Source organism: Anabas testudineus, chromosome 9 (assembly GCF_900324465.2).
Source record: "Anabas testudineus chromosome 9, fAnaTes1.2, whole genome shotgun sequence".
Lineage (NCBI taxonomy): Eukaryota > Metazoa > Chordata > Actinopteri > Anabantiformes > Anabantidae > Anabas > Anabas testudineus.
This window is the reverse complement of record NC_046618.1, coordinates 14,148,019-14,163,010: the sequence shown is the minus strand read 5'-3', so window position 1 is coordinate 14,163,010 and position 14,992 is coordinate 14,148,019. Positions and strand designations below refer to the sequence as shown.

Below are 14,992 nucleotides of genomic sequence, written 5' to 3'. Positions count from 1 at the left end.
ACATATAAAACAATCCATATTTTCTTTTATAACATAGAAACATTCAAAATTTTCACTTCACAAAGTTTATAAGGCTTGGTTGTCCCAGGAGAGAGGGGGGCATTTCTTAGAGATTTTTTTTTTTCTTATTCTCCTTAAATCTCCCAGAGTTTCTTATTAAAAGAGACTGAATGACTAATAAATAAATAAAAAGATCAGACTAACCAATAAAACGACAAAACAATCAGTCTAACAATTGAAAACCACAAAGTGAGCGTGCAAGAGAGTTTCCGACTGTACATGCCCACACAACTATGAAATAAAATATTAAACAACAGTAAGTTTTCCTCATACTGTGTGATGTCCAGTAGATTTGCATATAGTAGACCTGAGTTCAAATATTTAAAATCTTAAATAAATTAATTAAAAGCAATATTTGTTTTCTAGTTTTGTTTTCTAGCTTTCTGTAAAGAGGCTTTTTTTTTTTTTTTTTTTTAACCTCACATTTGAAGGCAGATAATTAAATTTAAGGTTTGTAAATACTTGACTCATGTCAGAAACTTCCAGATTGGTATTAAATAGATGTGATGCCAAATGGTGCGCGATCTTGACAATGATTTAATCACAGTTTTACGTACAGGCAACAAAAGTTGTACTCCATCTTTGTACTGTTTGTAAAAGACAGTAGCTCAAAACAAGAGCTGAAAATCCTCTTCAAACTCATAAAGGCGTTTAACTGATGAGCTACAACTTGATATGATGCTACAGTGTCGTGGGGCCAGAGATGTGTTTCATCACCGAAGGCCTTTTGTTGTTTGCAATGAGCTGAGGTGTCGTTTCACTTTCCATTCATTCTGTTCAGTGTTTTTTAACCCACGTCATATTTATTCATCTTTGTGAATTGAACTGATTCAGTTAATAGCATGCTCCATTAGCAACAGGGTTTGCTGTTTAATGATTTACACTCACACACACACACACACACACACACACAAACACACACACCAAAGACACAATTAAGCTAATTAGTCAAATACTTCAAATATGCTCTTTAAGAAGTTGTAAACTGTATTTTCCAAGCAACCATGAAGAGGTCTTGTTGTTTGAAAAAAAATAAATAAAAGGCTACCATTTTGTTTCTGTATCAACTTAAAGAACGCTAACAGCAACGGCTTCAAGTCTCTAAAATAAACCACAAAGCACAATGAATGACATGTTTTGTTTTTTTAAAATGTACTTGCAAAAACTGATTCGACAAAAAACAAAAACATAACAACAACTTCAATGTCTCAACATGTCCTTCCTCTTTCTACTGATAAAACCACAGAGAACATGCGTTTGTCAAAGATGGTCAAGACAGCCAAGCCTATGTCTACAGAAGGTCGCGTTACACAGACAAGACACAGAGGAAAGACAGAACAGAAATCTATTATTTTTTCTTTTGTGCCACAACTATAAACACAGTATTTACAGATGAGAGCATGCAACTTGCATTTAGAGGTCAGGAAAAAGAGCTGAGTGAAATATTTCAGGGGTTAGTTGGAGGAGGATGAAGCACAGAAATAAAGGACAAGGATCAAACAACGTCTGTACAGCTGTGTACATGAAGCCTTTACAGTCTGTTTATTTAGAAATCTACAGTGAATCGCTGAAGCATTTTGGTGCATGCTGAGACAGATACACGTGTACACAAGATGATAGTTGGTGATGGTATCCTCCCCTGTTAGTTATGATGGTTTAATGGTGATCATTTAGCAGTGCATACAGATCAGCTTCATCCGCCACAGTGAAGCTGCTTTTATCTCAGAGTCGGTGATGTTTAATGCAAACATTGTCATCATAGTGGTTTGGCCCTTCGCTTGGTGTCAGCATTAAAACTCAGTGCATGAACTGTAGTAGGAAAATAAATGCTTTGTCCCAAATAAGCGTGTTTCTATTGTTACTGCATATTTTCTCATATGCATAAAGCTTGTTAATGCATAAAGTCTACAGACTTACTGTATTTGACAACACGGCTGATAATAATATGAGGCATTGAATGGAATATAATGCTTTGATGGTTATGTGCATTGCGATGATCATGGAGGTTGATTTCTGAAAACAAACTTCAAAGCATCAGCTCAGTTCTTTAGAAGAGCCTAAATACTTAGAGCTTTGATAGAGACTGACTAGTCTGCTACTGCTAGTTTGATAGCTGTGTACCAATAACCAACTAGCATGGCTATTAAAAGCAGTGTGGAGGTTCAGCTATGACAGCCAAACTGCAACTGCAGTAAAGACGTCTTGGGTTATATATTGTATTAGAATGACATGGATGTCTACACATGTAGTGGAATGAAATGAGGCTACACAACAACACAGACAATCTGCAGCCATATTTATGTCTGGCTTCAGATTAGGTATAAATAAGTTTGGATATTCATAATAGCAAGACATGAATGTTATGAATAAACTATATGGTTTATGTTGTGATTAGATGTTTTTTTTTATTTGTTTTCTGTGTATTTTTTAGACACATATTTCTTATTTTGAACGTAAATTGCTAATGCCCTTTCCTGAGAAGTGGATCAAAATAGAAAAAGAAAAAAAAAAACAAAACAACAATTTGAACCAAAGGTTACAGATGCTGTATGTCTGTATGCTGAATAATTACACTGTGATTTAGTCTGTAGTCCAATGACGGCTTAAGTCTCTTTTGTTTCATACTATAACCTCACGTTTGTTCTGTTTTACACAGATGAATTCACATTGTACACTTTATCCCTCGTTATATCTTTGTATGTTTTTCCAACCTCTCAGTTTTAATCTTGATGTTGTTCCTCTCTGACTCCATGGCTCCAGACCTTTAGGGGACCTCACCCCCAGCAGCAATGACTGTTATACCTTTACGGTATAGACTTAAACCACAATCACATTCCTCAAACACCACTTATATACATTTTCTTCCTCTGTAATCGATAACTGGAAATTCTGTCTGTCCTGCCTAAATAATCTCATGGCTTTTGCTTTGGTTTTTTAACAGTTGAAGTCATTCAGTCAGTGATAAACACTGAAAATATTATTACAGGTCTTCTTAGAAATAATTAATGTGATTTTGTGACTATATGTTTCTGTAAGTTAAATATCAGCAACTGTACTTCTGCCACATTTGTTCAGTGTTATTAACACTTTATAGACCAGAAAAGAGAAGAACCTGTATGAAAGATTTGGACAATTATGTGAATGCGTTGCATTATATATTGAAAGTATGGTTTCAGTGTCCACACCTGTTTCTCTGTTCTGACCATCAAATTACCCTCTTCAGGTCCAAAATCAGGGTCAACTGTACCTCAGTGTAACATTTTCACATAATCCTCCAGCATTTCTTTACATATTTTGTGTTAAAACTTCCCAAAACCACAATGAAAGACAAACTAGTAGCCTTAATCGATGAGCTAACATTTAGTTCTGAAGACATTTAGAGGTTCAACAAAACACACAATGTTTATCATCACAGAGAGACCAAAGCTTCTCTCATGCTTCTCTCCTATTTCCAAAAATGACATCACATAATCTGAAACAGTTGTAATCTGTGGTCTGTGTAAAAGGTTTGTGCTATAATCTTTATAGGAAAAACCCAGAGTGCTACCAAAGCAACAAATGTTGACAGTAGTCTTAAAAAATAGTTTAAATTTCTCACCACCCATCATCCCGATAAACTTCAATAAATTTTCTTTTTTTTTTTTTTGTAATCCTTTTGTAAACTCTTAATTTCAAAATAAGCTCAAAGTAGATCCTCTGACTGAAAAATTCCTGAAAGATCTGGATCACATAAAAATGTACAAAAATTTAAAAACAACTTATTTAAGATTGGTATTCATTATTAATCTTGCTCTTTTGTTTTTAAATATATAGAAGTATATTCATAATGTACCTCTGACTGCGTCGACTTCAGTGACAAATCAACCATCTCCCTCTATGTCCCCACCCACTCCGTCATGACTGACAGGCTCTGGAACCAATGGCTTGAGATAAAATAGTCTCTGCATCAACTTGTCAGCATCAGGAGTGAACAGACCACAACCGACTGCTTTTCTTCTTCTATGTCAGTTTTGTTAGTTTCTCTTTTTTATTCATTTCACCTTTCCAAGAGTTCTTCCCTCAACACGTGAGCATGTCTTCTTCTCTGTTTGTCACTGCCATAAGTGTCTATCTTAACAAGTCATTGAAATCTTCAAGACGGTAACTTATGATGCTGAAGAGGTGGAACAAATCTACCTGTTTCAGTTTAATTTAATTGTTAGTAGCATAATTATGAAGTGGTGCTGTTAATCTGGGGACCGTCAAAGTATCACCCATGTGATCCTGCTTTTAAATAAAGGAGCCTCATGAGTGAGCAACTGCTCATAATATAATGTGAACTTAAACAAGAGAGATGATTTAATCCCACTGGCAGATAGGTTGTTTGGTCTGCCTGTTAAGACTGAAGATAAGATTAAATTACATGTTAAGACAGACATTTGGGCATGTTTGTTCCCCCCACAGTGACCTCACACTTGCCTCTCCTCCTTCACCCCCCTCAGTCTGACCACAGGTTCTCCATGGCCATGCTGATCTTACACAGGATCCAGCGACGAAGTGGGCAGTAATACTCATAGTGAAACTGCTCAAACTCCGGTGTCTGGCGGATCTCGTGGAGAAACGACACGTCGATGTCGGACTCCAGCAGTAGCAGCAGTGTGGGCACAGTGACAAGCAGGACGCCCATGACCGCAGCAACGAAGCGGGCTACACTCAGCACACAAGCATTGAGTCTCTCGTTGGAGGACAGCAGGCGCAGGCTGCTGGTCAGGACCCCACTCATTCGACTTCTCGCGGCCTGGCGAGTGCGTTCATAGGCCCGGTCTCGCTCCCTCTCAGCCTCCAGCTGGGCCTGGATGTCCGGGTCGGCATGGAGCTCCCTCAGCAGCCTGGCAGGGCTCTGGACAGGAGAGGAGAAGAGCAAATCGACGCCTCCCTGACTGTCGTCCACTGGTGTGGGCAGCATGCTTGCACAGGGGCTGGAGAAAATTTAAAAAAAGATTAGAAAACACATATTATCACGTAGGAATGAACAGTTGATTAAAAGAAGAAGATGAGGAGACTAACACCTGGATCATGCGCTGCTACCTGTGTTCCTGCAAAGAAAGTCTTGCACAACATAACTCTTGTGCCGTGCATCAACTGATGGGGACCATCAAAGTATTCAACAAGACGTGTGTCTTGTTTGTTATCCATTTGTATGACCGATAGTCTAATTAGTCTATGATTTACAATAAGTACAGCACTAAAATTGTGTCAAGACAAGATAGCAGGTGCTTTATGTTTAAGCTGCCAGATGAGGGCACAAGAAATAAAGTGTTAACAACATTTGAGTTCACATGGAAAACCGGGACCAGCTCTGATGGTAAATTATTGCAATGACTTGTTGAACCTTTTAGCAGCTACAGAGGAGCATCTACTGTATTCAGAGTCATATCTATGTCAATTTGAGACATGTCAGTCTACTATAATGTTGTTTTTGATTTTCATAAGCTTGTGAAATACAGGACCACGGGCACAGAAAATTACAACACTAAGCTGACAGAAGCTTTACAAATTGTTATAGATCTACTACTAAAAGTCTGCAGACCTGTAGACGAGCTCAGAGATGGTGAGTGCGCCGCTGACTTCGTCATCTTCCTCCTCTTCATTTTCAACTTTGGGTGTCTGAGGTCGGAGATTTGAGGTTTCCATGGAAACACAAGGAGGCTGCAGGTCGCTGCTCAAAGCAGAGTTTCCTCTTTCAGTGCTTTGTTGCTCTGTGTCTGCAGGTGCAGCTGAAGGTCTGAGAGGAGACAAAGGGACTGGGTCTTTCACGGCAACAACACCTGGTGAGTGGAAAAAAAACAAGAAACTGGCTTTAAATTACAATTATATTTAATTAATACAACAACTACCAATATAACTAGTAATAAAAATAATCCCTCTGACACACACACACACAAAGTCAGAATGGTGTTACTATTAGTTATAATCTTTCCATCTTTGTTTCTATAACAATTGTAGTTTAATATAAATAATATTATATAGTTTATAATACTCTTCAATGTATTATATATGGTTCATTAAACGTTTTAACTGCAGTATAACACACCAGCCACAAGATGGGGATCCTCTGCTTCTTAAGGTTAAAGCGCCCACAGACATCACCCAGAACACCAGCAAGTACAATGAAAAATATACTTTACGTCAACTCTGAGAGAGTGAGAGCAGTTACATTACTAGTTAAACACAAAAAGCATCTAAACTTTATATACAGTACAAGTCTTGGTATTATGCTGCAGCTGTGAGTTATTGCGTCTCGCTTACTGCTGATGGCAGGGGACATAAAGTTCAGGCTGTCGTGAACGTCAGGAAACAGCTTAAATTGACAAAAATACAATTTTATAAAATGAAATAATGCTGCAGTGTGGAAACTATTCCTGCTTGAGGTGACGTAGCCTCACAGCAGAGCGGTGTGTGTGTGTGTGTGTGTGTGTGTGTGTGTGTGTGTGTGTGTGCTTGTATGTGTAGTGTTAAAAATAAGCCCAGCTGTCCTCCTGCTATGAATTAAGTAAGAGCTGGGGGGGTAAATGTTCAGTGACGTCTGACTCAGCTTGTCGACTCTTCCCTGATCCAGGCTCTATCTCATGATCACACACACACTCACAATATGTTTCATTGCATTATAATAAATATGTTCCATATTGTCCTGAAGTGCATGAATTAAATATGAAAATAGTCTACATCTAACAAAATGAAACCACAACCACACAAACCTGTTCGTCTCAAAGTTCTGTGGAGCTATTGAGCTAAAAAAAATAATACATAAAATCAGTTACAGAAGCTCAAGGTCAAACTGTTTGGCTTTTGCCATCAGTTTCCAAGCCAACCGCTTCAGACACAAGTTGAGAGAAATTAAAGACGGACAAGGAGCAAAGGAGGAGAAAGCGAGTGGTGACAGCTACCATGGAAACAGACCGGCGACTGAGTGAAAAGGAAGGAGGTACTCGACAATAAACAGAAGCACAAGAAAAAAACTGAGAGGAGCAATAGATAGAGGTGAGGAAGCTGCGATGAGAATAGACAGAAACTACTCAACATGTGGACATTAGTGGTTCCACCTTAAAAAACTCAGTAATAGTCTGAGTGTAACATAATTCAACTTAATGCACATAAAAGGCAAGAAACTAAGCTGTAATGCAAAGCAGAATTTCTTTTACAGGAAAAGTACGAAGTAATTGAGATTTTTACACTTTGTCTTGCCACTGTTTAATGAATGATGCTGACACTGTATGCGATTAGTTACGATACCATGACGTCACGCTATGATTTGCAAATCAGATGCTAACTTAAGCAGATAATGAAAAACATTTGATGTTGTTTTCCTTGTTTTCTTTGGCAGATATTTTTGTGAAAACAGTTAATAAATGTATCGCTGTAAATCCATGAACTGTCTCATTGGCTTTTTAAATGACTACTGTTATAATAACTTTATCAGGAGAAAAATGTTGGGATATCCTGACGTTCGACCTTTAACTTGACTTACGACACAGTTACTTTGCTGTTACTGTCTGTCGGCTCAGGAGTGGTACAACCCTCCTTATGAGGAGATGAGGCGATTCACACTACGAGGTGTCAGATTCCTGCATGACCATCATACACACACACACACACACACACACAGAGCAGGGCTGTCCACTTGGTGTAGATTGACAGACGTATTTATCTTTGTCATGTGTCTGAATGTCTTCATCGACACCCAGACACTAGACTAGAGTACTTATTTACTGAGTCTATTATCTGTTTAGCTCATACCGATCATTTCATATAGACTGTACACAATCTTAAAGTCAAAGATCAAACACAATACTGGCTGTACAGTTATCAACCTTACTGTTGTATGTAAATCTAACTTTCAATATTCATTGAATAACTATAAGGAGATATTATAAAAAAACTCTTAATCCTTTTATGAAACTTTTGATCACCAATGTTTGCACTGGTTCTCAGAGATTCCTGTGTAATCAATAGTTGCATAAAAACAGAGAATAAAGAATCTCGTTCTTTATTCTCAAGCATGAGAGCAAAGAATGGTTAAGCTGCCTACTCAGTGTCGTAGCAGTTCTCTTCTGTATTTATATATATTCTCCATTAAAACTCAAAAACCAGCCACTGAAATATTTCAAACGCCTTCCTGAAGGCGTTTAAACATAGCATGATTAGCATTGTGTTGTGCTGCAGGTATTATGTCTGAGAATAGGTCACATAGCAGAAAATATCATGTAACTATAGGATATTTATGGTGTTTACTGCATCAGATCACACACACAGAATATTTGGCAGATTACACTCACAGTTTGCACCAGGCACTTCCTACAACAGACCTCACAACCCATCTAATGTGCTAGACTAGCTCATCATACATTTGAAGTGCATATAGATCTCGGTTGGACTGTAAATATACATGTTGGTTTCACTCTGGGAAGAAACGTCTTGTTATATGTGGACTTTCAGTGACTCGCAGCTAAAATAAGCTTCATTAAAAAGCACTTTTTTCAAAAAGATGCACCACACTGTCCATACTTCAGACACTCTTGATGTGTTTTTGCCTTTCCCCCTCTCTCTTACTGTGTTGCAGTGTGTTTGTCTGATGTCCAGTGCTGGTTTCGGCAATGCATCTTCCGTGCCCCACCAGTCGCACATAAACATCCTGTGCCGTGTGATTGGCTATACGTAGGTGGAGGCTTCGGCGTGTTGTTATCTTCACCTGGCACCTCAAGGCCTCTCCCACGACTGCCGATGATGCCCGCTCCTCTGTAGCCTCCCCTAGGTGATATAATTGAAGAGGCCCAGCCTGTCCCTCCTCCATCCTATCACCCTCCAAACTGTCAGGGTTCATGTCCAGCCCGAGTTTCGCCACTGGGCCCTGACTCCCATATATCCGGGTTTCACTCGCGTTGTTCGCTCCTAAATCCAAAGTGCACTGCATGAGGCTGCCTCCAACATCGTCAGTGTTTCTGTGCTCAAGAAGCTCCATTGTTCAGCCTGATAACAAACCTCAGATCAACTGCCTACGGCAAGACCATCACACCCTGATCAGGCTGCCAGCTCACTCCCTGAGGTTGGGATGAGTACTAACACACAGTCACACACGCCTATACATATGCACTGAGAGCGATGGTGAGAGATGGACCAGACACATTCTCTCTCTCTGATACACAGATATTGTGGGCCCTTCGGTGAATGTCACCAATGTTAGCAAAGAGTGGAGGGGCTTAAGAGGAGGATCAGGCCCAAAGCTGCAGTTTCTATATATAACCAGGTGGTCCTGGCTGCAGGGGACCAGCTAATCTAACTGATTATACGTAGAGGGGCAAGCCTGACCCAGGATGGGCTGGATCATTTTACTTTCCTCTCTGCAGCTCTTTCTTTATCCGTCTTTTCCTCCTTATTAGGCTTATTATTCTTATTCCACCTCATATTAGGTCATTTTATTCACCAAAACATGAAAATAACATCAATAAAGTTAAGCACCAATACAACCCAAGCTGTATATTAGTGTACTTGAGGGAAAAACAAGACTTGTTGCATCACTCCCATCACGGCAAGGGTCTAATATGTTGTGTTAAGTGATGTCAGGAGTATGGATGAAGTCTTAAATATGGGATACAAAGAATAAACCTAATTCCTATGAAACGACCATGAGTGATAGCCTTACAAAACATGCCCAGTGTGTGTGTGTGTGTGAGAGAGAGAGAGAGAGTGTAATAGAGTGTGTGTGTATGGGTTTTGGTAGATAAGAAGGTGACATGCTCCACAAACACAAGGTCAGGGCTGACCTTGGATCAGCTTCCTGTTTCCTCTCTAATAGTTGAGATTAGTGCTCTGAATATAGATGTGATTCTAGACCATCTCAAGGACACTTTATCCTGAGGTCCTCACAGCAGCCTCCTCAAAACAGTCTGCATGTCACTGTTGGGCTACTGAGGTTATAACGCGTTGTTCAACTATATATGATACAATAGTTGTAGCTGTTACCAATGGCAACACTTAAAGGTGGGGTGAAAGTCTACGGTCATACAGGAAACATCATTGTCACTCAAATGGGATATGGGAACTATAGGATGTGCAAATTCAACAACATTTCTTTAGATTTAAGATGCTAACTTGCTCTTTGGCAAGTTACCAGTGTGCTTTGTACTGCATCCTAACATATTTTATAGTAATGGATTATTCTTTGTTTTAACTTAATCCTTAGATTTTAGGGATACATGTAGTCAATCTATCAAAATATTCAGGAAACTGCACATTAAACCACAAACAGACAGAGTTTAATGACACAGGTAAAGTCAATCAGTGGTTTGTTGTTGTTCTACCGCTTGGTTCAACAATAAACAACAAAGACCTTTTTATATTTGCGGGTAGCATACCACACTAAGTAGCAGGAGATGCAGCAGGAAACAAGGCATTTGTAAATTGAATCTTGAGTCATTATTCAGCCTGTATCCTGTCAGTGATGCACGAGACCCTTGATTTGATGACTACCTCCTGCCCCTCCCAATTTAACCAACTGAGACAGCCGAGAGGGTTATTGCTGCAGCTCCTTGACCCTCGGCCAACGCAGAATTGATTTTCTTCTAAATGGGATGAAGGGAGATCAGAGAAAAGGCAGAAAGATAAGAAGAGATGGAGAAAACGAGGGAATGGCCGTAAATTCTGTCAGAAGAGGCGTAAGAGGGAGAAGTTCATCAACAGTTTGACGAGAGCGATGGTGCGACAGAGTGATACGTGTGAAGGCCTGACGAGCATGGCGGGGGTCGATGTGTGTGTGTGTGTGGTGGTGGTGAGAAGGCAAAAGGAAAAGAAGAGCTTCTATGTGATTGTACAGAACATCTCCTTTGTAACTTGACCTTCCATTACTAACCTTTGTTCCTTCTCTCAGCCTTCCTTCCTGGCTCTCCTAATGCCTTGTATAACCTCACCCCCTGCTCTTTACTATCTGCTTTCTTCTCATTAGTCACTAGGTTTATGCTTCAGTCAGATCATAGGCCACAGTGGAAAGTGTCAGAAATAATAACAAGACAGAAAATGGCAATAGCACGCAAAACATTTTTCAAAGGAAGCACTAAAACGACAGTCTTGTGAGTACCTTTTATGAACGTCATAAATCTACTTGTGATGTTAGTGTTCTGAGGATAAAATACCAGCTATTCTGTCCGGCTTCAGAGGAGGTTTCCACTGGGCAGTGTTGCTCTGCTTGACCACATAAGGAGAAAAAAAACAACCAACCAGGCCCTTCTCCTATTCTCTCCTCTCAAGGGGAGAGAACTGATCTAAGTTCAGCTGTGAGCAAGATGTCAACAGGCCAGCTGATGGATAACTAAACTGAAACATCCTTCAGCAGACGCCCTTTATTATACTGTGCACCTCAACACAGTGGCATTTTTTTGCATTCTTTTGTAAAAAAGACATTTTATTTTTATCTACAAACATAAATGATAGTCAGGATTACAATAATAAATGTATAATACATGTATGTTTTCCTGGGTTTAAATAGAGCAGGTAACTTAAAAACGATTTTCCTTAGTGATAACGAAAGCTGGTGCTACAGCGTGATGTCACACAGTTTATCTTCCTCAGTAAAATTCAAAGTCAAACTACTGCACACACAGACACACACAGGCATGGTCGTATCCTTAGGGAGGATCATGGGAGGGGTATTTTTAACATGCTGTGATTGGTGTCTCAAGGGAGACAAGACGGATGGAGGGATGGGAGCATCAGCTGCTCAATTAACACTCTCTGAGCGTTGTGCATGTGCATGTGTTTATTCCCACACGAGGGAGACCCCATGTGACTTTCCAGAGGTCTGTGACAGGAGGGCACACGTGTGTGTGTCTGTGTGTGTATAGTACAGTATGCAGAGTAAGTAATACCCTACCATTGTCTGTGACCGTCTCTTCGTATTCGTTGGTGGACGGCATTGCAGGTACCAGCGGTTCCATGTTCATGATGAGGTTTTTATGGCTCAGGGAGTTGTAACTTCGACTCTGACCAAACTGGGCTCTAAAAACAGAAAAATGACTGTCTTACATATTTTATTGAGCTGTGTATTGTTATGCATAAGAACAGATTATTCACGCATGATGACGTCCAATTGTACAATCTTTCCATGCACATTTTGACATAAATAAAAGTATAATCACACGACTTTTCCATCCCTCGGACTTTGATTTTATTTTTGATCAACTATTGAGTAACTTTGTGAGAGATCGACCGTACCTGTGCACCTCAGGTGGCTCTCTCTGAATCTTAGAGCTGGCTTCAATCACCTCCTTGGCTACTCTTCCACTAACAGAAAGAAACACACATAAATTCCATAAAAGACAAAGATGTGCTAGTGCTGCAAATTACATTTAGTTTTTTTCAAAATTCACTTACAAGTTTATAAAAAGATCACCGTTAAATCAGATATTTTATATGATATTGCAGAAGGATTAAAACATTAGGCTTCAGACAGTTTGAAATACGGATTTATACGTTGATATTAACTGGAAAAATATAAAACTTTATTTCGAAATTGAACAGAGTAGCCAGCTAAAAGCCCCTTAAAATTCCTATATGATGTTTTTTTTTTGTGTATCCCTACGTTTCATAGACACATGTCCAACTCTATGAGTTGGACATGTGTCTGACAGAAACTGCCAAACAGATAATTGTAGTGGTTATTGTCGTAAACGAAGAGTCTTGATGTTGCTCAGAACTGTTTTCTGCTGAGCAGAGATGTTCTTTCCTGCAGGGTCAGTAGCTCCATTACATTTATTGTTGGGTAAAAGACTTTCTGGACTTGGACCGCTCTGTTCGAAGCCAGCAGGCACCTCCACACTACCCATTACCCTTTTGTTGCTGAGATTGATGGTTAGGTCATAAATTAGAGGGTGAAAGGAAACATCTGGAGTGGCACACAAGCCCTTGACAGCGGAGACAATCACATCAATGCTGAGTGTGCTGGTAAAAGTATTCCTGTTGGAAAATGCTGCAATGAGCAGCTCCAAGAGTTGGAAAAGAGTTACAAAAATTGCCTTACTTTGTGAATCACACATTTCTTTCCTGTTATGCATTTACACAAATGACCAATTCCCATATTTCAGAACAAACTCCACCATATGTTATTACTCGCTGCTAAGCCCTTAAGCCAAACTGCTTCAGCTAGCTGATGAAAGGGAGCAGAGTGAAGTACAAGCCTGGTAAAGAGCTTTGTCTGAGAGGAGAATCGAGGCTAACATGGCCTCAGTAATAGACTTATATAGAGGATTTTCTGTGATATTAGGGTCAGTAAATCACAGAAACCAACACTGAACAGGATGAACAAGCTGCTATAAAGAAGAGGAGAAGCAGCATTGGGATCTATAGTGTGGCAATGAGCTTAACTGCATGAACGTCAAACTACTGAAAGACTGTGGGTGAAGTTACATGAGTTCAAATCTGTTAAGTGATTAAATAGTTTGTTTCTGCAATTTGCTAAAGTCCAGTCTGTCTCCAGATGTTTTCACATATTATAGTTTATGTTGCATATTTATAATAGTTGAAATCCTCTCTGCCAATGTGTTGTGCAGAAGAACGATTCTCTTATTAAAAACTAACTCACCTGTATCTGAACCTGCTGCCTTTGAAGAAGATATTACTGCTGGAAACTGTCTTTATCTGACTCGACTTTGCACACCTGCCAGAGAGAGAGAGGAAGAAACAAAAAGATATGCACACGAAGAGTTCACAGAGTTTCACAAAGCAACTCGAGCACAAGCGGTGAACACCTGATCCGAAAATCATTTGTATGGGTTTTTGTTTGTGACTCTTACCATAACATAAGGTCTACCTTAACGTGTAAGGGAATGTAGGAGGGTGTTTCAAGGTGCTCAATTTGAAAAGCTTGTCGAAGAGCAAAACGTGATGTTTGCTTCAGCATCATTTAGTGTCTCATTGGAAACCAGACTCCAGAGCAGACACGTCTCTTCTTAGCCTGATATGTGCATGAGATGCAGAGAGATACACGGAGAAAGAAGCCACATGTTGTTGGCTGCCATTCACAAACTCAATTCACTCTGATTTGATTAAGGGACTCCAATACTTGTCTGACATCTGAGATGACATCCACTCCCCCTCGGTTCGCCTCTTAGAGAAACATGAGCTGCTTTCATTAGGAAGTCAATATCCAGGGTTATGCAGGGCAGCGCTATTATCAGAAAGTGTGTTTACTTTCATAGCTACATCTTCCTTTTGTTGGCTTGTTTTATTATTTGTATTTTAAAATTGCAGTAGTAAATGAAATGACACAGCAGAACTAGCAAAGGATTAACCATGGAAATAATACAAAACAAAACAAACAATATACTGTGGGAAAATATGGGCCGTGGTAAGATAGCAGTAAATAGATTTAACCAAAATACCATATTTTAAGTGTAAAACTGTGTGTTTACTACATAGTGTCACAGTAAAAAATAAAGTTATGCACTGTTTCTTAATTTACAGTAATACAATGCATCTCCTATATGATGTTCCTATTTGTCAGTTTTCTTCTTACTGTGATTTAGTAGGATAATAACTAGACTATGACTACTAATACAACAATTACCAAAACAAATATATTTCTTAAAACAAGACAATTCTGTTTTTAAAATAGGACACCAGCTCAGATTCCTCATGAAGACATTGTGTCTTAGATCAAGTGTAATGAGATATTTTGATTATGAATAAGACAGATATACTTGGTAATATTTAGATTTAGATTTAGAATTTTTGTAGTGTGGCGTTTGACCAACATCTTTAATGCTGTATAGTAGATTGGGAAAAACTCATCTCCTGATGATGCTCCTGATGATAGCTATTACATGTTTCTTGTGCTGGGATTTTATTAAACTCTTATGTTCACAATCAATAGTAAGTAGCTTCTCATTTCTTAAACAACCATGTC

General features: G+C 39.2%; 1 protein-coding gene across 3 annotated transcripts in view; it reads right to left on the bottom strand.

Moving 5' to 3' along the window:
* Positions 1-2,634: 2,634 nt before the first annotated feature.
* frmd3 (FERM domain containing 3) overlaps positions 2,635-14,992 on the bottom strand; it is a 38,009-nt gene continuing 25,651 nt past the window's right edge. For all 3 annotated transcript variants that reach the window (XM_026342586.1, XM_026342587.1, XM_026342588.1), the window contains exons 11-15: positions 13,670-13,744; positions 12,304-12,372; positions 11,963-12,087; positions 5,630-5,867; positions 2,635-5,018 (exon numbers count right to left, since the gene is read on the bottom strand). In XM_026342586.1, the coding sequence (XP_026198371.1) occupies positions 4,538-5,018; positions 5,630-5,867; positions 11,963-12,087; positions 12,304-12,372; positions 13,670-13,744 (988 nt within the window). In that variant the 3' untranslated portion in view covers positions 2,635-4,537. The remainder of the gene's footprint in view (positions 5,019-5,629; positions 5,868-11,962; positions 12,088-12,303; positions 12,373-13,669; positions 13,745-14,992) is intronic.